Source organism: Apis florea, unplaced genomic scaffold (assembly GCF_048593485.1).
Source record: "Apis florea isolate Af1SG1 unplaced genomic scaffold, ASM4859348v1 contig_2350_pilon, whole genome shotgun sequence".
Lineage (NCBI taxonomy): Eukaryota > Metazoa > Arthropoda > Insecta > Hymenoptera > Apidae > Apis > Apis florea.
In genome coordinates, this window is record NW_028256565.1 from 782,869 (window position 1) to 806,831 (window position 23,963).

At 24.2% G+C, this 23,963-nt stretch overlaps 6 protein-coding genes across 9 annotated transcripts; 4 read left to right on the top strand and 2 right to left on the bottom strand.

Annotated features, from left to right (window-relative positions):
- Nucleotides 1–251: 251 nt before the first annotated feature.
- Nucleotides 252–5,361, top strand: LOC105736298 (angiotensin-converting enzyme). Its single transcript, XM_012490217.3, has 10 exons — nucleotides 252–609; nucleotides 690–1,122; nucleotides 2,331–2,673; nucleotides 2,892–3,210; nucleotides 3,297–3,521; nucleotides 3,664–4,027; nucleotides 4,110–4,271; nucleotides 4,407–4,661; nucleotides 4,741–4,916; nucleotides 5,065–5,361. The coding sequence occupies exons 2-10, from the start codon at nucleotides 1,112–1,114 to the stop codon at nucleotides 5,073–5,075; spliced, it is 1,866 nt and encodes a 621-aa protein (XP_012345671.1). The 5' UTR covers nucleotides 252–609; nucleotides 690–1,111; the 3' UTR covers nucleotides 5,076–5,361.
- Nucleotides 5,150–11,195, bottom strand: Gnf1 (germ line transcription factor 1). Of its 2 annotated transcripts, XM_086904256.1 has the most exons (17): nucleotides 11,088–11,195; nucleotides 10,626–10,809; nucleotides 10,353–10,481; nucleotides 10,068–10,208; nucleotides 9,904–10,006; nucleotides 9,379–9,767; nucleotides 8,797–8,976; nucleotides 8,292–8,693; nucleotides 8,062–8,227; nucleotides 7,754–7,969; nucleotides 7,195–7,421; nucleotides 6,783–7,117; nucleotides 6,285–6,503; nucleotides 6,029–6,202; nucleotides 5,824–5,899; nucleotides 5,559–5,735; nucleotides 5,150–5,480 (listed from the first exon to the last, which is right to left on the bottom strand). In XM_086904256.1, exons 2-17 carry the CDS (start codon nucleotides 10,632–10,634, stop codon nucleotides 5,370–5,372), a joined length of 3,054 nt encoding a protein of 1,017 aa, XP_086760382.1. In that variant the 5' UTR covers nucleotides 10,635–10,809; nucleotides 11,088–11,195; the 3' UTR covers nucleotides 5,150–5,369. The 2 variants fall into 2 exon arrangements, 1 of the variants encoding a protein (XP_086760382.1); XR_015290985.1 differs by lacking the exon at nucleotides 5,824–5,899.
- On the top strand, nucleotides 11,041–17,932 carry LOC100864089 (RNA polymerase III subunit A). Of its 3 annotated transcripts, XR_015290983.1 has the most exons (21): nucleotides 11,041–11,472; nucleotides 11,772–11,907; nucleotides 11,975–12,124; nucleotides 12,207–12,542; nucleotides 12,620–12,952; nucleotides 13,027–13,164; nucleotides 13,257–13,454; nucleotides 13,786–14,022; nucleotides 14,104–14,437; nucleotides 14,504–14,753; nucleotides 14,837–15,066; nucleotides 15,148–15,498; nucleotides 15,554–15,722; nucleotides 15,792–16,131; nucleotides 16,250–16,437; nucleotides 16,527–16,674; nucleotides 16,764–16,916; nucleotides 16,978–17,178; nucleotides 17,244–17,377; nucleotides 17,491–17,691; nucleotides 17,835–17,932. XR_015290983.1 is itself a non-coding variant. In XM_012490201.3 (20 exons), exons 1-20 carry the CDS (start codon nucleotides 11,429–11,431, stop codon nucleotides 17,576–17,578), a joined length of 4,158 nt encoding a protein of 1,385 aa, XP_012345655.2. In that variant the 5' UTR covers nucleotides 11,041–11,428; the 3' UTR covers nucleotides 17,579–17,799. The 3 variants fall into 3 exon arrangements, 1 of the variants encoding a protein (XP_012345655.2); XM_012490201.3 differs by lacking the exon at nucleotides 17,835–17,932 and having other exon boundaries at nucleotides 17,491–17,799; XR_015290984.1 differs by lacking the exon at nucleotides 11,041–11,472 and having other exon boundaries at nucleotides 11,975–12,101.
- On the top strand, nucleotides 17,837–19,178 carry LOC100863148 (parkin coregulated gene protein). Its single transcript, XM_003696469.3, has 4 exons — nucleotides 17,837–18,106; nucleotides 18,172–18,490; nucleotides 18,592–18,741; nucleotides 18,807–19,178. The coding sequence occupies exons 1-4, from the start codon at nucleotides 18,002–18,004 to the stop codon at nucleotides 18,965–18,967; spliced, it is 735 nt and encodes a 244-aa protein (XP_003696517.1). The 5' UTR covers nucleotides 17,837–18,001; the 3' UTR covers nucleotides 18,968–19,178.
- Nucleotides 18,959–22,389, bottom strand: GlnRS (Glutaminyl-tRNA synthetase). Its single transcript, XM_003696317.4, has 10 exons — nucleotides 22,202–22,389; nucleotides 21,699–22,003; nucleotides 21,425–21,615; nucleotides 21,091–21,346; nucleotides 20,687–20,984; nucleotides 20,200–20,579; nucleotides 19,774–20,092; nucleotides 19,477–19,697; nucleotides 19,201–19,393; nucleotides 18,959–19,141 (listed from the first exon to the last, which is right to left on the bottom strand). Exons 1-10 carry the CDS (start codon nucleotides 22,316–22,318, stop codon nucleotides 19,091–19,093), a joined length of 2,331 nt encoding a protein of 776 aa, XP_003696365.1. The 5' UTR covers nucleotides 22,319–22,389; the 3' UTR covers nucleotides 18,959–19,090.
- On the top strand, nucleotides 22,202–23,926 carry LOC100863264 (EEF1A lysine methyltransferase 1). The gene is made up of 5 exons (XM_031918494.2): nucleotides 22,202–22,399; nucleotides 22,896–23,077; nucleotides 23,261–23,408; nucleotides 23,491–23,700; nucleotides 23,763–23,926. The coding sequence occupies exons 2-5, from the start codon at nucleotides 22,922–22,924 to the stop codon at nucleotides 23,891–23,893; spliced, it is 645 nt and encodes a 214-aa protein (XP_031774354.1). The 5' UTR covers nucleotides 22,202–22,399; nucleotides 22,896–22,921; the 3' UTR covers nucleotides 23,894–23,926.
- Nucleotides 23,927–23,963: the final 37 nt, after the last annotated feature.

Genomic DNA, 23,963 nt, shown 5'->3' on the forward strand with positions numbered 1-23,963 from the left:
TAAGTTCTCTTTAAAAAATTATTTTTCTAAAATCTGTATCAAAATTTCTTCATTGTTAAAAAATAATTGCATAATTTTTTTGATTTCTTTATTCCACTCTAATGGAATAAATTCATGGTTAATGTATGGCGGACAACTCGATTCATAAATACAATTATCGTCGCGTTACGCGGCTACGAGACTTTTTACTTTTCAATTCACGTAAAAGCCCTTGAAATGAGTAACGAACATCGAGGATGACACGTTCTCGTGGAAGTGTATACGGAACGGTGATTGTCCGAGCGAGAGCCGAAGAAAAAAACTGGAGGACATTAGAGCAAAACAATCGATGCAAGGACACGCTTGTTGTTACGAACCGAGAATGTAAAACTGGTTCGTCGGATGAGAGAATGGGATAGTTGGTAATAATAAGCAAGTGAATCGTTAATTTCGACCAACTATAAAAATGATTGGCAACAGAATCAATCAAAATTTGCTTATAGTTTTAATTCGAAGAATATTACGCATTCCCAAACGTTTTATAATATTGTTATAAAACGAAACTGGATAATAACGAGAAAAAATTTTAAAGGAACAAGAAAAAAAATGTATTCAATAAAGAATCGAATGGTACGTGAAAACTGATTTGATAATTTGTATATCTTAAGTTATTGCGAGAAAGTAATAAATTGTGACTTTTCTTTTTTCAGAAAATTGTAAATAACATATTAATTGATGGGATTTTTTTTTCTATGTATATCAATTATAATATATTGTAAATATCAAAGACAAAAAAAAAGGACAAAAGGATATTTTATAATTCGATATACTCGATGCAAAATGATAAATTCATCGATACGAAGAGCAAACATAGTCTGGTTACGAATATGTTGTAAACGTTGTTCGTACTGGAGAAAACATTAAATCGAAAGGGTGGGGGCAGTGCATAAAAGTTAGACGTATCTCATGGTTCGACATCACTCGATGAGTGTTCACCGGACGGTAGGCAAGTTTTGTTACGCGAGGGAACAGTATTTGCCTAGACTCGTGAAAGTTGCTCCTTGACCGATTGTGGTAGTTGGTCAACTGTTTTATTAATTCGTCGAACTTCAGCGTCGAACATCGAAAGGAAATGTTACGCTCGTAAGTATGGGAGAAAAAAGACATTTATTATTTTTAACTTGTTTAAACAAGTTTAATTTCGATAATATTGCAACAATTGTGACAATTATGGATTAATGCGAATAAACGCATTTTTATAATATATAATTCGTAAATATGAAACAGATTTTTCATGCAATTTATATTTTTACCATATTTTTACCATATTTTTGTATAATTTAACTTAAGTTACGATTATTGATTAAATTTTAAATACGTACAACTTAATGAGTTAATTTAATTAAAAGAAAATTTAATCATAGTTATGTCAATTATCGAAATTTATTCTTAATAATGATCAGATAACATCTACTTTGTGAAAGAAATCTCTCGTTTCAGTGATTTAGAAGTAGTTTAAATATTAAATTTGATTTATGTATCTTTCTATACATACAATTATATTTTGTTTTTATTAAATTCATTTTAATTAAGAAATAGAATAAGTTTTTTTTTAAATTCTTTTGTATAAGATTATTGAGAGATGGCAAAATTGTAATATTCATGCAACACGTTTCTACCATATCATATTTTACAATCAAACAAAAACATAATCGCATACTTTATTTATCTTATTAATTTTTTTAAAAAATACAGATATGAACGAAACGTTTATATTTATCTATTTTACCACTATTATGTTATTTTTTTATTGTTTATATTTCTTTAACAATATATCGATCGTACGAAAATCAATCGAAATGAAATGAAAATTTTTACTAATCGTAAATCGTAAATACTATACACATTGCTTATGTATTTAGTTTTAAACGAAACACAAATTTGTTTGGAAATTCTTAATAACTTCATTATTCTTATCACGTTACAATATTACACAATTGGTTGTTAAAAGCAATTATCTTATTTTAGTTGATTGAAAAATACAAAGATCACGGATGGTTAAGGCATTATGGTCTGGTGCATGATGCGATATTATCGTTCAATTATCATAGGCATATTATAACGTAATAAATGCCATTATACATTTGTATCTCTAAATTTTTTTTTCTATTTGTAATTTTTTTTCTATTTGTATTTTGAAAAATTTCAAGATTTTTTTTTTTTTTATAAGTTCTATTGCACATCGTAACCTCTCAAAAGAAGTCGTAAAAATTGTTGGAAGATCATTTTACTGTTATTTTTATCTGCAATTATTTATGTTAAACATTGTAACGTTATATAAAATTTTGCAGACTGTTGGTGGCGTTACTTGTATCGCTAATATGGGGAATATCAACATCTCAGGATACGAATAAGACTGATAACCTGATAAAGGCTAAAGAATTTCTAAATAAACTCGACAAAGAATATGCAGAATGGAACAATAAGCTAACGCTCGCTGAATGGAAATATGCATCGAATTTGACTAAAGATAATTTAGAGGATAAATTGAATGTATCTTCAAAAGCGGCACAGTACTTCAAATCCTCATGGCAGGAAGTGAATCAATTCCCGTGGAAAGATATTAAGGATGAAAGCATCAAGAGACAATTCTCAAAACTTAGCGTTCTAGGTTATGCAGCACTCCCCGAAAATGTAAATATCTCTGAAATTTTAATAAATTAAAAACTTTAACAAAATCTTTAAAATAACATTAGAAAGTGTGATATTTAGATATGAAAAAAGTCACAATAGTTGTGACTTCGATCAATTTTTTACGCTTTTATCCTTGTTCCATGAAAATTCCATCTTACGTTGTCTTAAATACGATTTTAAAATGTGATCTATAATAATTAATTGTAAGTTTGTTATAGCTTTATCAAGAATATGAGAAAATAATAAGTGAAATGGAAAACATCTATAGCACTGCTAAAATCTGCGATTACAACAATCGAACAAAATGCGATCTCGCCTTAGAACCGGAATTAACGGATCTTTTAAAAAAGAGCCGCGATCCTGAAGAATTGAAATACATTTGGACCGAATGGAGAAATGCCACTGGTAAAAAAGTGAAATTGTTGTTCATGAGATACGTTGAATTAAGTAATATGGCTGCCAGATTAAATAATTATTCCGATAACGCGGCTTATTGGCTGAAAGATTATGAAGCTGATGATTTCCCTGAACAAATCGGTGAGTTAAAACTTAAAATATTTAATAAAATATTTTAATAAAATATTATTAAAATATGACATCAATTTGTCATAAAATGTTTTTAGAGACACTTTGGCAACAATTGAAACCACTTTATTTACAATTGCACGCGTATGTTCGTCGCGAACTTCGAAAAAAGTACGGTGAAAATATCGTTTCGAAAGACGGCCCTATCCCAGCACACTTGCTAGGCAATATGTGGGCACAAAGTTGGAGTAACATTGCGAATTTTACTACCCCTTATCCAGGAAAACAAATGCCAGACGTGACTGATGCTATGATAAAACAAGGTTTGATTAGCATATATATAAAAATATATAAAAATAAATCTGTAAATAAGCAGAATTTATATGTAAATAAGAGAAATTGTTTAATTTTAAAAATAAAATAAATAGATAGATCGCTTTAATTTTTAAACAATCATTTTCTTAGGATACAATGCAACAACTATTTTCCGTGTTGCCGAAGATTTTTTCACTTCGATCAATCTCACTGCAATGCCGGATCTTTTCTGGGAACGATCAATATTGGAAAAGCCAAAAGATCGCGAACTAATCTGCCACGCTAGCGCCTGGGACTTCTACGATGGCAAGGACTTTAGAATTAAACAGTGCACTGAAGTCACAATGGAACATTTGTTAACCGCACATCACGAAATGGGTCATGTGGAATATTATCTACAATATAAAAATCAACCCACTTTTTTCAAAGAAGGTGCGAATCCTGGATTTCATGAAGCAGTTGGTGACGTAATAGCACTTAGCGCATCTACACCGAGCCACCTGAAAACTATTAAGTAAAATTTATGCCATAATATTAAAATGAATATGAATAACTTCAAATATCATTCTTTAAATTATATAAATGTTATATTTTAGATTACTGGATGATGATTCAACTGATGTGGAAGCTAATATTAATCATCTTTATTTGAAAGGCCTTGATAAAATCGTCTTCTTACCATTTGCATATGCGATGGAAAAGTGGCGCTGGAGTGTATTCCGTGGAGAAATCACGTCAGATGTTTATAATTGTTTCTGGTTAGTAACTTTAATATTTAAGTAATATACAGAGGAAAATTACAAAAAAATTTTTTAAATTTGTTTTTTAATATTTCTTTTTTAATCTTCTTTGATTTGTAATTTATAAATTTTGATTTAATAATTAATAATTAGGTGGGATATTGCTGAAGCTTTTCAAGGTATTGAAGCACCAATAACTCGATCAGAAGATGATTTCGATCCTGGTGCGAAATATCATATAATAGCAAATGTCGAGTATATTAGATATTATGTCAGTTTTATAATACAATTTCAATTTCATAAAGCTCTTTGTATAGAAGCAAAACAATACGATCCGCAGAATTCAAATTCAAAACCATTACATAAATGTGATATTTATAATAATACAGCTGCAGGAAACTTGTTAAAGTAAGTTTTTATTAAATTTCAACTCTGTAATTCAATTGCAACAAAACGATTATTAAATGAATTTATTATTACGATATAGATCAATGTTAGAATTGGGTTTTTCTAAACCTTGGCAAGATGCAATGGAAAAAATCACTGGTCAAAGAAATATGGATACTGCCGGATTATTGGAATATTTCAAACCATTGACAGAATGGCTTACAGAAGAAAATAAAAAAACTAACGAATATATTGGATGGAAATCTAAATCAAAAGGTATATATTTTTACAATGCAATTCATATTTATCTATATGGATTGTCGATTCTAGTAGTCAAAACAAACATAAAAATTGATATATAAAAATGTCAATTTATTTAAAGCTTAAATATCAATTAATTATAATTTTTTAAATTTTATTCCAGGATGTGCATAAATCTTGGACCAACAACCATTAAAAAAGGGTGAATAAATAAAAATATATGAATAAAATATAAATAAAAATACAAATAAAAATAAATTTTTTTGATTATTATTTTAAAAAAAAATATTTGTCCATCTTTACGTAATAGATATATTAATGAATGATTTACGACATCATTCTTTACAACAAAAAAATTTTCACAATAAATGAACAAATATATAAGTATTACGAATCTAATAATAAATAAATACATTACAAAATGATAAATTCTTCAAATAAAAATCACATTCCATTTTTATATTTGCATTATTTTGCTTTTCCTCGTCCTCTTCCGCGTTTAAAAATGTTATCATTATTTTTTTTGCCCTTCTTTTCACTTTTTGATTCCGTATTTTTACTTGTGCCAGGTTTTTTCGTCTAAAAATGCATTTTAATTAATAAAATAAATACTTATAAATATATAAATTTCATAATGTGAAATATTTTTTAATTAACCTTGATCATTTTATCTGTATCCATATTATCATTTTGATCAGAATCTACTTCTTCTTCTTCCTCTTCTAAACCTTCTTCTTGTATATTTATTGCTGTTTTCTTTTTTGATGTACTATTCACTACATATGGAAGAACTACAGAATTCTTATTATATGCTCTTGTAAAGGCAGCTTTTACCTACAATACAATTTTTTTTTCTTTATTTAAGTATATATAAAATTATATATATAAAATTATTAAAAATGATTTAGAATTTATAACATACTTTACTATCTATAACTTGCATTGGATCTTGTTGACCAGGCCATAAAGAAATTTCTACTAAAGAATCTAAATCTTCTCTATTAACAAAAATAATAAAACTTGATAAAAATTTTATAATCATAAAAATAATTTTATATAATTAATAATAATTTTATATAATTAATCTTAATGAAAATTTAATCTTCATGAAATAATGAAATATTAACCTGAGTAGGTGATAATGATTCATAACATCTATTGCAACAGCTATATTTTCAATACCATCAACTGCTAAAGGTCTAATAATGGTATTTCTGAGATATTTAATGTAATCCAGATTTATAGCCTCTTTACTTGCAGTAGTAGTCAAACGAGCATGTAAAGTAATTTCCTGCATTAAACTAAAAATCATATAAAAATTTATATATAAAATATAGAATATGTAATAAAAAAATTATGATTAATTAATAATTATAATATTACCGATTAAATTTACCGGCTTTTGAATTACGTCCAAGCCAAGCTGGAAAATTAATCTGGCCACCAATATGGCCAGACATTGCTGCCCCAGGTATAACAGAAGAATAACAAGCTTGTATTGGTAAAAGAGACCAGGCATTATTACTTCTTATACAATTTTCAACTATATCTCCCAACGCTAAACTCTCGGCACTTTCAGCTACTTTTTCTAATAATTTATTTCTATATTTAAAAGAATAAAAATAATATTAAATGAATGTAACAATATAAAAAAAAAACTATATAATTGATTTTTTTAAAAATATTTCATAGATAAAGATTTTAAAATAATTCAATTTTTATTCAAATTGTTAATTCATTTTATATCAGAATATTTGTTTTGAATCAAATTTCAATTATTCATAAAATATCTAAGTATTTAGATATTTCATTATCAATAGCTTTACTTTATCTATATAAATAAGAAGAAAATTAAATATATCTTTTTATTTGAATACGTACTTTGGTGCTTCAGGTATAACCAGTAAATAATTTTCTTGTACAAATAGTGGTGCTATATTATAATCATGGAAAAATAGATCACATTTCTCATTGAAATTCATATGTTTTTGTTCTTCTGCAGAAAATACTTGTTTTACAACATCCCAAGAACCCAATTTCAGATCCTTATTTATATGTTTCTTTCCAGATTTCTCTTGAGAACCAATTTGTCCAACAAATAATGCTAAATGATTTATAATTTGTCGAATATCTTGATTAGTTGATTCAATTAATAGATCAAGATCTTCATTTGTGATATTAATGTTTTCTTTGAAACATATAGATTTCATTGCAGCCTATATAAAAAAAAATAATACAATAAAAAATACATAAAATTATTTCTTTGAAATCTTTGAATTCCATATTATTTTACCCTAATTTGTTCCAATCTAGGTTTTGAAAATCGAAGATCAAATGTATAATTAGCAAGTGTTCTCATTTTCGAATGATTTCGATCATTACAAATACAAACAATAGGTATGTCAGTTGATTTGATCAATTTAATTAATTCTTGTAGACCACCACGATCTTCATTACCAGCCATTCCATCTACTTCGTCCATTAATAAAACATGTTTCGATGACGGTTTACTTTTATTATCTGTAACATAAAATTAAAAAATACCAAAATAATTTTATAAAAATATATATGATATTTTAAATATATTTAATTAAAATTTATTAAAATATTCTATTAAATATATTTACAAACATACTATAAAATTTAAGAATATTTAAGAATAAACATAAAATAAAATTTAAAAATATTAGTTATCAAGTAGTAGAATATAAGATAACAAGATAACAAATAAAATTAATTAATTCAAATTTCTTTAAAAATCTTTCATTGTAATATAATATATATATCAATTTATTTACTAACTATTAATCATTTTAAAATCATTCAGGAAATAGATTCATAAGTAAATATACCTTGAAAATAATTTTTTAATGTAGTATTAGATAATAATTCTGATACTTCTTCTTCTAGAAGTTTTTTACTTCTAGTATCTGATGCATTAAATTCTATAAGATCAAAACCTAATTCGTTGCAAATAACTTGAACAGTTGTTGTTTTTCCAATTCCAGGAGGACCAGATAATAAAGCTGCTTTAAAGAAAGCTCCATCACTGTTCTTTGCCCATGGATCTAAAGCAAAGAAAATATTTAAGAAAATTTTAATTATATTAAACATTTAAGTTATAAGAATATATGTTATATATAAAGAATAAAAAACTTACTAGGTTTTATATGTTTTATTTGACCAGATTGATTTTTATGCCAATTTATTAACCAAGCATACAATTTCTTAGCAATACTTTTATCTCCTTGCTGTCCCAAAATTTGTTTCATAGTTTTTGGTCTATATTTTTCAACCAATGTCTGTGTTGATATTTTATTATTTATCTAAAAAAATATGAACAATATAAAACTAATAAAATTATTTGTATTGTATTCAAATATTTCTTACATCTTGTAGAATATTTGTTTTTATATCTTTTACATCATCAATTTCTTTCTTGTCTTCTATGAATGATTCTTTGAGTTCAATATATTTTTTTTTAATTGGAGATTTTATTTTTATATTTTTAGTATCATATTCTTGTTTTTGTGGTGACATTTTCAATGATGTTTCTATTTCTTTCTTACTTATTTCTTTGTGTATTTCTGTTAAATTTTTTGTCTGTTCATTCGTAATAACTTTTATTTTCTTTGATGGTGATTCTTCTTCTAATTCTTCAGATTTTTGTTTTAATTTATCTTTTAATTTTGTACGAGATTGATGCATATCATTAATGCAACCTATAGGGCGTGTACGTATCAGATCTAATAAATCATCTTCTGATATTTTTTTTATATTTAAACTATCAGCCTAAATGTTTTTTAAATTATTAATAAGAAGAATTTTTAATAAACAATCATTTTAAATAAAGGTTTTAATAAATTAATTATAATTATAAAATAATTACTATTACCTTTGATAATTTTGAAGGACCAGCTTGATCACCTACTATAATATAATCAGTTTTCTTTGTAACTTGATGTAAAATTCGTCCACCATATTGTTTGATAAGTTCTTCAGCTTCCTCCCTTTCCAAAGAATCTAAAACTCCAGTTATTACAAAACTTAATCCTGCTAAGCAATATTCAGCACCCTAAAATTTTAATATTTTTTTTTCTTTTTTTTATACATATATATTATACATACGTATTATAAAATAAATATATTATACATATATATTATATTGTATATTACTACTACTACTACTTCTTGTATACTATATATTGCTGATAAATTGGCACCCAGAAAAACTATAGATATAAAATGATAAGAGATAGATATAAAAAGATAAGTCAAGCTACAAAAATATATAGTTGAATATATATTGATTGAATTCAACATACATATCAACATTGGTTATATATCAGTATGTATCACATTTGTTGGAACAAATAGTTTATTTTCGGCATTCTCTTATCAAACCAATTTATCAATGCATAGTATTTCTAAATTAAAAGAATATTTTTCCATCTAATATCATTCATTTATTACATACAACAGGAATTTTCTTTGAGCCTGGATTTCTAGCTCCTCCTCTTTGAAGATATTGCTGATACATTGTAGCACTTTGTTTTTTCTTTGCAATTATTTCCTCATATATGTCAGAAGTATCCATTTTTTTAGAAGATGTCTTTTTATGTTGAATTTTATTATTATGTTCAGAACTTTCATGCTCAATGTCTTCATTTGAACTATTAGAATGTTTTTTTGACTTTAACTTATATTTTTTTTCATTATTTTTTTCTTGATTTGTTTTATCAAATATTTTTTCATTATTTTTTTCTTGATTTGTTTTATCAAATGTTTTTTTCTTTTTAACATTTTCTTTTCTCTTAATAGAAATCTTTTCTTCATTTTCATCATTACTTTCATGAGAATCTATGGCTATAACAGGAATCTTTTCTTTATTTTCATCATTATTTTCATGAGAATTTATAAATATAAAAAAATAATATAATTATAATGATTAAATAATATAATAATAACTAGCATATTATTTTTTATAATTTTATATTAATACCTTTATTAACTTTAGTTTCTGTTAAATATTTTTGTTCAATATCAGAAGTATCTAATTGACATAAAGTTCTTTCAAAATCATCATCATGATGACTTCTAGCTTCCTATAATATTTAATGAAATTATATATAATTATTTTATAATATTATTTAAATATGATACTACCTCCTTTTGTAATTGTTTAGATATCTTAGGTGCTTCTTGTCTCTTTATTGGATTTTTACCAAATATATCAGCAGGAGAAACAATCTTAACATCTTCTTCAGAATCAGATGCAATAACTTTCTTTCCCAATATTTTTGTTTTCTAAAATACAATCAATATATATTTTATTAAAATTATTAAAATATTATATAAAATATAATTTTCTTATTCTTTAAATAAAAATTAAAATTTAAAAATTTTACAAAGTAAATTATAATAAATATATTAAAAGTTTTAATTTAAAACCTTAGACTGTTTAAATGAAGGTTTTGGTTTTTCATCATCTTCATCAGACGAAATAATACGTCTTTTAACAGCCTTTGTTGAAACGATGCTAGAATTTATTTTAGCTGTTTGAAAATAGGATCGTATGTCCTAAAAAAAAAAAATTAAAAATGTTAAGTAATTAATATCATTTTCAACAAGTATTTTGAAGAAAATATATCTATACTAATAAAAAACGAACGTATTTAACCTCGATTGTTTGATTGACTATTTAATTAAGGATTTCGAACTTACTCTTGGCATATTTTAGATGTATTCGAATTCGATAAATGTGCAATATATAGATCAATTAAATAATATTTTGAGCGAAAAAGATAAATCAATAAATATAATAAAAAATATTTTATTTCAATATATTCAATCCATCACGCGCCCTTTTCCATACATGTTGTTATGCATGTATTGATGCATTACTATACTATATTAATATACATATGTAACTTTCAATTCTAATAAAGAATTTTATTAAAATAAATTTATAAATAATTATAGTTTTAAATAAAATTTAAAAGCAAAAATAAAATCTAAAATCTACAATTTGATAAAAGTTTTATACAAATCCTATAACACAGACAAAATTTAATAAGGCAATAATTTCAACAAGGAAAAGTACTACATGCTGTAATAAGCATGGTACAAGATTCCTTGTGAAATTCCTTGTTAAATTTTGTCTGTGTTATAGGATTTGTATAAAACTTTTATCAAATTGTAGATTTTAGATTGTAGTACTTTTCCTTGTTGAATAATTTCAACAAGGAAAAGTACTACATGCTGCAATAAGCATGGTACAAGATTATATGACTTACTAGTTGTCAAATTCGAGATGGCACCACGAATAGAAGATTACACGTGTTCTAAGAACTCTTTGAATTTTTTTGAATATTTAAGTAATTTATGTAAAAAAAGTAATACATACCTTGTAATAGTTTAACATTTATTCGCTTATACTATATAATATTTATAAATAAATTATAAACAAGTTACATTAAATAATATATTAAACATTAAAAAATAAAATATAATATATAACCTTCACAATGGTAAAAGAACAATTTAGAGAAACAGACGTAGCTCGCAAAATGTATGTATATTATTTTAATTCGCTTTAAAAATGAATTTTATGTTATTATTTTTATTACTTTTAATGTTAAATAATTTTTAAAAAAATAGTATAAAAATACAAATTTTATATATTATTTATTAACTGAATATTTTTTATTAAAATGTATTTTAATAATATTTTTTAATAAAATTAATTTTATTATTATATTTATTTAATTAATTGTTTTTTCTGATTAAAAAAATTAATAATGTAATTAAAGTTTAACATATATAATTATTATTTATTAACTTTGATCTATATTCTTTTGAATTATTTAGTTCTCATGTCTCATTTGGAGTGGATAGCCGCCACAATATGGAAAGACAGGCCCATATGCATGTTGTGGCTAAAAATTTATATAATCAGGATGTTGAACATACTCCAGTTCCATATGGAGTTCTTGATAGAAAAATGGTATATATAAATTTCTTTTTATGTTTTATAAATTAATTTTTTAAATAATATCAATATAAATTTTTAGGGTACCTGTAATAATACTACCAATTGTGCATCATGTGGTAAAACTTTAAATGAATGTATTGGACATTTTGGTTATATTGATTTAGAATTGCCAGTTTTTCATGTTGGTTATTTTAGATCTATTATTGGTATTCTTCAAACTATTTGTAAAGTAATCTATTATTTATTTTATTTAATTTTATATTAGTTTTAATTAAATAATATAATAATAACTGTATTATCTTGATTTATAGAATTGTTCTCATGTTATGTTATCTGAAATAGATAAAAAACATTATTTAACTAGGGTATTAAATCCTAATTTGGGATATTTAACACGCAAAGCATTGCGTAAACAGATTTTGGATAAAGCTAAAAAAACATCAGTTTGTCAAAATTGTGGAGATCTTAATGGAACTGTCAAAAAGGCTGGTTTACTCAAAATAGTTCATGAAAAATATAAGGCAAAAAAAAAAGTAGATGTTATTGTTCAACAAAAGTTAGCAGAATATAATAATGTTCTTGAAGAAAATAAAGCATTAGAAGGAATACTTCAAAGTGGATTAGTTAATGTATTAAATCCTTTAGAGGTAAAAAATAAAAATCAAATTCATTTTTTAATAATTTTTATTTTTTATTTAATCCAATAACAATACCATAATTTCAGGTACAAAGTATTTTGGAAAAAATTCCAGAAAATGACATTCCTCTATTAATGATGAATACAGAATGTGCATTACCAAAAGATTTAATATTAACAAGGATTCCTGTACCACCAATTTGTATTAGACCTAGTGTTGTATCTGATATCAAAGCTGGTACAACAGAAGATCATTTAACAATGAAATTATCAGAAATAGTTTTTATCAATGATGTTATTCAGAAACATAGACAAAGTGGAGCTAAAGTACAAATGTATAGTGAAGATTGGGAATTTCTACAATTACATTGTGCCCTTTATATAAATAGTGAAATGTCTGGTATACCTCTCAATATGCAAGTAAGTTTTTTATAATAATGATACAAATTTTTATCTATTTTGACCTTATTTTATTATTAAATTATTTTGATTAGCCAAAAAAATCTGGAAGAGGATTGGTTCAAAGATTAAAAGGAAAACAAGGTCGTTTTCGTGGTAACTTATCTGGTAAACGTGTAGATTTTTCTAGTCGAACTGTTATTTCACCAGATCCTAATCTTAGAATTGAACAAGTAAAATTTTATATTTTTATAAATTAATTTTTTATATATATTTTATATTATTCTAAACATTAAAATTTACATATTTTATATTTTTTTATTAGGTTGGTGTACCTATTCATGTTGCCAAAATTTTAACATATCCTGAAAAAGTTAATCCATCAAACATAGAATTAATGCGAAAACTTGTAAGAAATGGTCCTGATATACATCCAGGAGCAAATTTTATACAACAAGGAAAAACACAATTCAAAAAATATTTAAGATATGGTAACCGTCAAAAAATTGCTCAAGATTTACAGGTAATTTTATCTTTAAAATATTACAATTATAATAATAATTATAATATACAATATAATATACAATATACAATAATATACAATAATTTTATTAAATGAATGAAGATTTAGATATGATGAGCAATAGTGATGCAAATGATGAATAGTTTAAAACATTAACAAGAAATATGAAAAAGAAATGTTTGAATTGAATATTTGAAATTATCTAATATATTATCTTTAATTCAACATTCCTTTAAATCATTTTATGTATCTGCAATACTTTATACATAATTTCTATCCAATATTTTATATATAAAAACGAATGATCAATAATATGTTTTATTTTTAATAGTATGGTGACATTGTTGAAAGACATCTGAGGGATGATGATGTAGTATTATTCAATAGACAACCATCATTACATAAATTAAGCATTATGGCACATAAAGCAAAAATATTAGATCATAGAACATTTAGATTTAATGAATGTGTTTGTACTCCATATAATGCTGACTTCGACGGCGATGAAATGAATTTACATGTTCCTCAAACTGAAGAAGCAAGAGCAGAAGCTCTAGTTTTAATGGGGGTAATATGCAAATTATTTTTTTTTAACTTTATTATTATATACTATTTACATATAAATCATAATATTATATATTTTTTTCAGAATAAATCAAATTTAGTTACACCTCGCAATGGAGAACTACTAATAGCTGCGACACAAGATTTTATTACTGGTGGATATCTTCTGACTCAAAAGGACATGTTTTTAAATAAAACTCAAGCAAGTCAATTAGCTGGTTGTCTTCTAGCAGGACCTGATATTACTATGTCTATAAATTTACCTGAACCAGCTATTTTAAAACCGACTACATTATGGACAGGAAAACAAATTTTTAGTTTAATTTTAAAACCTAATAATACTTGTAACATTAAAGCTAATTTAAAAACTAAAGGAAGAGCTTATACTACCAATGAGGAATTATGTATTAATGATTCTTGTATGTGTTCTTATTATTAATAATTTATTCGTTAATAAAAAAAATAATGAAAATAATAAATTGCAGATGTTATTATTCGGAACTCAGAATTATTAGCAGGATCTATGGATAAATCAACGTTAGGTTCGGGATCAAAACAAAATATATTTTATATTTTGCTGCGTGATTGGGGTGAAGATATTGCAACAATAGCTATGTGGCGATTAGCAAGAATGGCAAGTTTCTTCCTTATGAATAGAGGTTTTTCAATTGGTATTGGTGATGTTACACCTGGTCAAGGACTTCTTAAAGCTAAACAAGAACTTTTAAATGCAGGGTAAGTTTAAATTTAAAGATTATTTTATTTTACTTATAAATAAAAATATTTAAATCATGTATTTATTAATTACTATGATTTAGATATTCTAAGTGTACAGAATATATTCAAGACATGGAAGAAGGACGTCTTATATGTCAACCTGGTTGTACAGAAGAAGAAACATTAGAAGCAATGATATTAAAGGAACTTTCAGTAATTCGTGATCATGCTGGTAAAGCATGTTTAAAAGAACTTCATCCAAGTAATAGTCCATTAATTATGGCATTATCTGGCAGTAAAGGAAGTTTTATTAATATTTCTCAAATGATTGGTATGTTTATTACATATATATTTTTTATAAGAATTACAAGAATATTTTTTTTTATATTTTTTTATATTTTTACTCTAATAGCATGTGTGGGACAACAAGCTATTAGTGGTCATAGAGTTCCAAATGGATTTGAAGATAGAGCTTTACCACATTTTGAAAGACATTCAAAAATTCCTGCAGCTAAAGGTTTTGTAGAAAATTCATTCTATTCTGGTTTAACACCAACGGAATTTTTTTTTCATACAATGGGTGGAAGAGAAGGTCTTGTAGATACAGCAGTTAAAACTGCTGAAACTGGTTACATGCAACGACGATTAGTTAAGAGTTTAGAAGATTTGTGCCTTCATTATGATATGACAGTTCGTAATTCAGTAGGAGATATTGTACAAATATTATATGGTGGAGATGCTCTAGATCCTACATATATGGAAGGTAACATATTATTTATAATATCAAAAATAAAATAATTATATAATTATTTTAATAGGAAAAGATTGTCCAGTGGATTATAAGAGAATATTAGATCATGTAAGAGCCAAATCTCCATGTAAAAATGAAGAATCATTAGATGGTCATAGTGTAATTAAAGCTACAAATGAATTACTAAATTCTGAGGAATATGAATGTCTCAGTGAAGAATTTAAACAAGAATTATCGTAAATATCATTTATTTCATTTTTTAATACTATTAAAAATAAATTATTAAATGTTACTTTTTCTTATAGCACATTCCTTAAAACTGTAGCACGTAAAATAGCACGTCTTCGACATAATGCGATATTAAATGTACCTGTAATTTTACAACTTGAACGACTCACAGTTTCTCAGTTAGTTGAATTTATTCATACTTGTAAAGAAAAGTACATGAGAGCAAAGATAGAACCAGGTACTGCTGTAGGTGCACTTGCTGCACAAAGTATTGGAGAACCAGGAACACAAATGACATTAAAAACTTTCCATTTCGCCGGTGTAGCGTCTATGAATATTACTCAAGGTGTACCGCGTATTAAAGAAATTATTAATGCAAGTCCCAAAATTAGTACTCCAATTATTACTGCTGCTTTAGTAAGTTTTGTTATATTTATTTAAAATTCTATTTATATGAAAAGATATTATTTAATTAATTAAATAGCATTTATATAAATATATTATTTTTCATTTCTATGATTCATTTTGGTATTAGATAAATGATGCAGATCCGGAATATGCTAGAAGAGTAAAAGGCAGGATTGAAAAAACTATTTTAGGAGAAGTAACGGAATATATCGAAGAAGTTTATCTTCCAGATGATTGTTTCTTATTAATCAAAATAGATATTGATAGAATAAAATTATTGAAATTAGAAGTAGATGTCAATTCCATACGCTATTCGTAAGTATATAAATTTATATTTATAATATAAAAAGAAGTGTTATTTCTGTTGCATACCAATAAATTTAATTATTATAACATTTATGTAGAATTTGTACATCAAAATTAAGACTAAATCCAAAATTGGTAAATGTTAGAGGAGATTCTATTATTACTGTGAATCCAAGCAAAAATAAATATAGTTTAAATTATGCTCTTACACAGCTTAAAGAATTGATTCCAAATATTGTTATAAAGGTATACAAAGTAAAAAACGAATATATATATTATAAATTATTTTTTAATTTTAAAAAATTTAATATATTCTTACATTTATACAATTTAAGGGTTTACCATCAGTTTCTAGAGCTGTAATTCATAATGATGATTCATGTGGTAAAAAAAAATATAAATTATTCGTAGAAGGAGACAATATGCGAGATGTAATGGCAACTCTTGGAGTTCTTGGCAAAAAAACAACTTCAAATAATACAATTGAAGTAAATATAAAATCTATTTTTATATATCTATGAATTATATATACATTATATAATGTTTCAGGTTTTTAAAACTTTAGGAATTGAGGCTGCAAGAGCAACTATAATGACAGAAATTAAATTGGTCATGGAAAATCATGGAATGAGTATTGATCGAAGACATCCAATGCTTGTAGCAGATCTAATGACTAGTAGGGGAGAAGTATTAGGTATTACAAGACAAGGTTTAGCTAAAATGAAGGAATCTGTCTTAAATTTAGCTTCAGTAAGTATTTTTTATTACATCTCCTTTGTTATGGAAAAATACTAATATAAATAATTATTTAACAGTTTGAAAAGACATCTGATCACTTATTTGATGCAGCTTATTATGGACAAAAAGATGTTATTTGCGGAGTTTCTGAATCAATTATAATGGGTATTCCAGTACCTGTAGGAACAGGAATTTTCAAATTGCTTCACAAATATCCTTTTCAAATTTATTTTTTCAAATTCAAAAAAATTATTCAATTTTTAATTTTATATATTAATCATTTTTAATACATTATTTTTATTATTTTTCTTATTAAAAATATACAGCTGATAAAGATGAACCAAAAAAAAGGGATTTGATATTTGATGATCTACAATTCAAGAAAATTATAAAATCTACAACAAAATCATAAATAATTGTTATTTATTCTTTACCAAAGTATTTAATGTACATAAAATGAAGAGATGTATATTAATGGAACTTTAACATTTTTATATTTCTTAGTATATTTCATTTAAAATTTATGTATGTTTTAAGATAAAATTTAAGATAAATTTAATTTTAAGATAAAAATAACTTTTAAATAGATGTACATGTGTTATTATTTATAATAGTTGATTAATAAGCTATAATAGTTGCTAAGAAACGTGTTAAATCCATATTTTCAGTTGCTGGCTAAAACGATTCAGTGATATTAGGTACTGACGAATTATCAATATAAAATTTTGGTATCTTTTTAATAAATAAAATTATATTCATTTATATATATATTCTATAACATTTCGAATTTTGAAATATTTTTTTTGATTGAATATTATTAAAAAAAAGTATCGGAATGGTAAATGAAACTAAATTTTGGAAAGAAATTCGAAAAGATATATCAGAACGTAAAAAAAGAAAACCCAGAGTTGTTCCTGCTTTCACTATTCAAGCTCTACAGGTAACATAATATTTCAATATTCTAAAAATTAAATTTATACAAATTAATATTTCTTTGTAATATAGGAAAATACTGTAGTTGCAAAACCTCCTCGCTATGAATTATATAAACCTCAACCAGCCAAACCATCAACTTTTCGGAAATTTTATGAATGGAATGTATTTCCAATTGCATTGGAAAAAGATTTGTATGGTTTAAAACTTAATTGGAAAGTGAACATCGAAGATTTAGATTTCCATCACTATTTACCCTTATTTTTTGATGGCTTAACCGAAACTGAACAACCGCTTAAATTCATAGTAGAACAAGGAATATCTGATATGTTAGAACATGGCGGACCTAAAATTTTACCCGTTGTACCACAATTAATAATTCCTATTAAAAGTAGGTATTCCATTTTTCCATTTTTTTATTCTATTTTTTATTATTTATATTTTTTATTATATAATTTATTTATAATTATATATAATTTATATATATTGTAGAAGCTTTAAATACAAAAGTACCAGAAGTTTTATGTACAACACTGAAAACTCTTCAAAATCTTGTACGCTCGGCAGATTGTGTTGGAGAAGCTTTAGTACCATATTTTAGACAAATCTTACCAGTTCTTAATTTATTAAAAGATAGGAACGGTAAGATTTTAATGTACTTTTATAATTTTATATAAAAATATTAAAAATTAAAATTGATATTTTAGTGAATCTTGGAGAAGGTATTGATTATGCACAACAGAAGGGTGAAAATGTTGCAGATATAATACAAGAAACTCTTGAATTACTTGAAATATATGGAGGTGAAGATGCCTTTATAAATATTAAGTATATGATTCCTACATATGAATCTTGCATGATGAATTAAATAGCTTTTTATTTATTCATTAATTATCTAATAATTTTTTAAATTATTATTTTACAAATATCATAACAAAATATTATAAAAATTGATGATAAATCCATCAAACTGTAAATGTAATAATTCTATTTATATTTTTCCTGCATCTTCTTTTAATGTTACAGTTCTGTTAAAAACAAGCTGGAAAAGATAAATAAAATCAGTAATAATAACACTATTTTAATTTAAATTTCAATTACCTTTCCCGGTAGCGTATCAGGATCTACAGAAAAAAAACCTATACGTTCGAACTGATATTTTTCAAAATTTTTTGCCGAATTTGCTAAACTTTTATCAATATATCCAACAATTTCTTTTTTAGTGATTGAATTAATATCACTTAAAAAGCCATTTGGTACTTCATTAATATCTTCAGGATTTTTATGTTTAAATCTGAAAATTATCACAAATAAATAAAAAATTATTTATATAAATGATAAATTATTATTATTTTATTACATTAAATTAATACTTACAAACGTTCATATAATCTAATGGATGCCAATACAGGATTTGATACCCAATGTATAAAAGCTTTAGGTTTATTAGTTTCAGAAATAGATTCTTGTTTGACTATGAGATTTATAATATTACCAGTACTATCTCTTTCAATTTCCTTGATTGTTAATACTATTCCTACATGTTTTAAACCAACGGATTGATTTGGTGTTAAACGTCTAAAATCTTTTTCTGCTTTCTATAAATGTATAACATTTTTAATAAAATAATAAAAATACTTATTAATCCGTATAATTGAATTAAATACTATATACCTCTTTGAAATCAGATGTTTCAATATATACAATTTCATCAAAATCAATTTCATGTTTGCCTTTCTCTGGATCATTAGGAAAGTTAGGAACTGTTACTTTTATGGATTTTTCGTAAGAAAAATTGCTAATAGTTATTTTTAATGGATCTAAAACTACCATGTGTCGACTTGCAGTTATATTTAAGACATCTCTAACACATGCTTCTAAAGCAGCTGGATCAACAATTACTTGAGCACCAGTTACACCCATTTGTGCACAAAAATTATTTATAGCTTCAGGTGGGAAACCTCGTCTACGAAGAGCTGTTAATGTAAATAATCTGAAAATAAAACATACAAATACAATAAATTAAAAATTCATTATTTTAAATATTAATATCATAACATTTATATAATATTATATCTGTACAATTTTATTAAAATATACCTTGGATCATCCCAATCTGATACAATGCCTTCTTCAATCAATTTACTAATTTTCCTTTTAGAAACAACTGTATAACTAATATTTAATCTACCATATTCCCATTGCACGGGACAATAAATATCTAAAGCATTACAAAGCCAATAATATGATGATCTTCTTGATTGAAATTCTTTTGTACAAAGAGAATGAGTTATATTCTCTATACTGTCACATAAACAATGAGTAAAATCATAAGTTGGATAAATACACCATTGATTTCCTGTTCTATGATGTGGAGTATATTTTATTCTATATGCAACTGGATCTTGTTTACCTTCTTCTAATGTTACTTTCATTCGTAATGTGGCTTCACCTTCCTCAAGTAAACCACTTTTCATATCCTATATAAAAATATATTTAAAATTTTATATTTTGTATATATAATAACAAAAATTAAAAATATTTATATTATATATTAAAAAATATAATAATTTGATTTAATAATTACTTCAAATAATTGTAAACTTTCTGAAATTGGTCTATTTCGCCAGGGACTTGGAGGTGGATTGAAACCTTTTATGTCTTCACTAGATTGGTGACAGACATATGCTAAATCTTTTTCAATAAGCATAACAGCCCATTCATACAACTCTTGAAAATAATCAGAAGAATGAGTAATTTTAGCTGGTTTATAACCAAGCCATTCTACCATTTCACGAATACCAATAAAAAATTTTTCTTCTTCTTTTTCAGGATTTGTATCATCATAGCGTAAATAACAGATTCCATCATAAGCTGCTGCATATCTAAATTATATTATTATACATTAAATTATAAATAAATAAATAAGAAATATTATTTGGAATATAATATAAATTAAAAATAATAATTAAAACTCATATAAGAACATACCCAAAATTAATATTAATTGCTTTTGCATGACCAATATGTAAAATTCCATTAGGTTCTGGTGGAAATCTAGTTATTACCTTACCACCTGTTATTTTTAAATGTTCTTGAAGTAATTTGTGTGTATTTGGTGTTATAATATATCCTTCAGTTTTATAATTTTCTCCTGGTTTATGAAAATTAACTTTACTTTTCATTAATTCATTTATTGTCTGAGCATCTTCTTTATCATTTGTTATTGTTATATTTTTTGATTCCACTAAATAATATATAAATATTTTTTTAATAAATTATAATGCATAAGTTCTGTATAAATATAAGAAATTATTTGATTTACTTTTTTCTTTCACTGGTTTTCGCATTTTTGCTTGTTTTGTTGATTTATTTAATGGTACAAGATCAGACTCACATTTTGGACCTAACAAATCAAGCATTTGAATATCAAATTCATTTTTTATTGCTTTTCCATCTGCCCATTTTAAAATATTACGTACTTGTTGCATCAATGGACCAATATTAAAATGATATCTATAAAAATTATTTATATATATATAATATATATATATAATAAAACGTAAAATATTAAGTACTAATATTAATATAATAAATACCTTTTCTCTGTTATTTCTATTTTATGTGCATTTATTACTTTTTCTACTTCATATTCTATTTCTTCTGGTGATACAATAATATTTATACCACATTCTTTTTCAAAATCAGATATATCAATATTTCCTTTTATATGATTAAGCAAGTAATTTAAACCAGCATCTAGTCTTTGAATTGTATCTAATTTCTTTTCAGCTATATATTTAGCAAGAAATGACAATTTATCTGCAATTTGATTCTTAATTTTTGAAGCAAGATGATATAACAAAATTCCAATTTCTGGTGTAATAACTCCATACTTATTAGCCTATAAATATTACACATGGCATAATTAAATATTACAGATTAATAAAATTAAATGATGAAATTAAAATGCAAATAAAAAAATTTAAATTTAAATTTAATTAATTTTAAATATAAACAAAGAAATTTTGATTATATTACTAATATTAAAAAAAATAATTTAAAATATATTTGTTGTTATATATTTATATAATTTACTAACCTCTATTATAGCAAGTTTCAAATTATTAGAAACTTGTTTATTTTTTAGAGTTTCCTTAGCTTTTTGTTCACTTAAACCAATAGATTCAAATAATTGTATGTCATCTTTTACATCCATGATTATTTCTTTTTTTCTTTTCTTTAATATGTAATTAGATAATTCCTGTCTTAACCAGGAGTACAAAAGTAATGTACAAAAGTAAGTAAACTTGGTAAATGTATAAATTTAATTATTGCAATAATGCGATAAGAAATCCTAATCTTTATTTTATTACGAAGATTATTACATACTTTTTCTAAATTTTAAGCTTTATATATTGATTGATTTTTATTTTTATCTTTTACAACCTATAAAGATTAAGATTAAGATCAAACCTTTTCATTTTTTAATAAATTGATATTGATATTGATAATATGAATTTGAACAAACATGAAATATCGAATTATTCTATAATTAAATGATAAATATAATACATTAATACAAATATAATAAATTAATTTAAAATATTATAATATTTATTTACAGTTACATAAATAAATTATCAATTACAGTAAAATTTTTAACAAATATAAAGTATTGTTTATAAATTATATATTTTTTAAATAATAAATTGATAATTCTAATCTTTTTTTATAAAGTTTATATATAAAATAAATATATTATTAAAAAATAATATAAATTTAATGTGTTTTAGTTAATAAAAAATTAATATGATGAAAGATGTATAAAAATAATGATGATGATGATGATTTACAATTATGTCCTACAACACTTGCTGCTTTAAATGAGTTTCTTAAAGAAAAACAAGAAAGAGAAAACCAATTAAAATGTAGTTTAGAAAATAAAGATTTAGAAATTTCTTTTGATGAAAATTGGGTAAATTAAAACTCTTATTAAATATATTTCTTAAATATATATTTTACTAATTTACTTAAATTTGACATATTAAGTGTTTTGCAAAAGAAATTATTTATTCTCATCTATTTATTTTATATATTGAATTATTTTATATTTTAAAATTAATTATTAATTTAATAATTTACATATTTGAATTTTTAGCAATTAAGTCAATTTTGGTATGATGATAAGACAATAGATACTCTTGTAAAAGGTATTATACGAAGTACAGAATCTAATGGAAAAATTGCTTTAATTTCATGTCCTACACTTTATAACAAATTAAAAAAAAATTGTGAAGAACGACAAGGTATGGAAATATTTGTATTTTAATAATTTATGCATTATTTAAAATATTATTACTAATAGTATTATTAAATATTTATTTACAGTTACTCTTTTTGAATATGATGAACGTTTTAAAATATATGGACTTGATTTTGTACCATATAACTATAAGTTCCCTTTGGATATACCTAAACATATGTCAAATTTTTATGATTTGGTTATAGCCGATCCACCATTTCTTTCTGATGAATGTTTAACAAAAACTGCTCTTACAATAAAATTTTTAGCTAAAAAAAATTATGTACTTTGTACAGGTATTTTTAATAATTTTTTTTTTATATATTAATTAAAGTTTTTAATTATTTTTATTTTGCAGGTTCTATTATGAGTGAATTAGCAAAAAGATTATTAAATGTAGAAGTTTGTTGTTTTGTACCTCATCATCAAAATAATCTTGCAAATGAATTTTACTGTTATTCAAATTTCGATTTTGATAAAATGTTATAATAAAGATTAATAAAAATATTGTGTATATATAAAGTTTCAATATTTTATTGTATTAATTACACGATGTAAA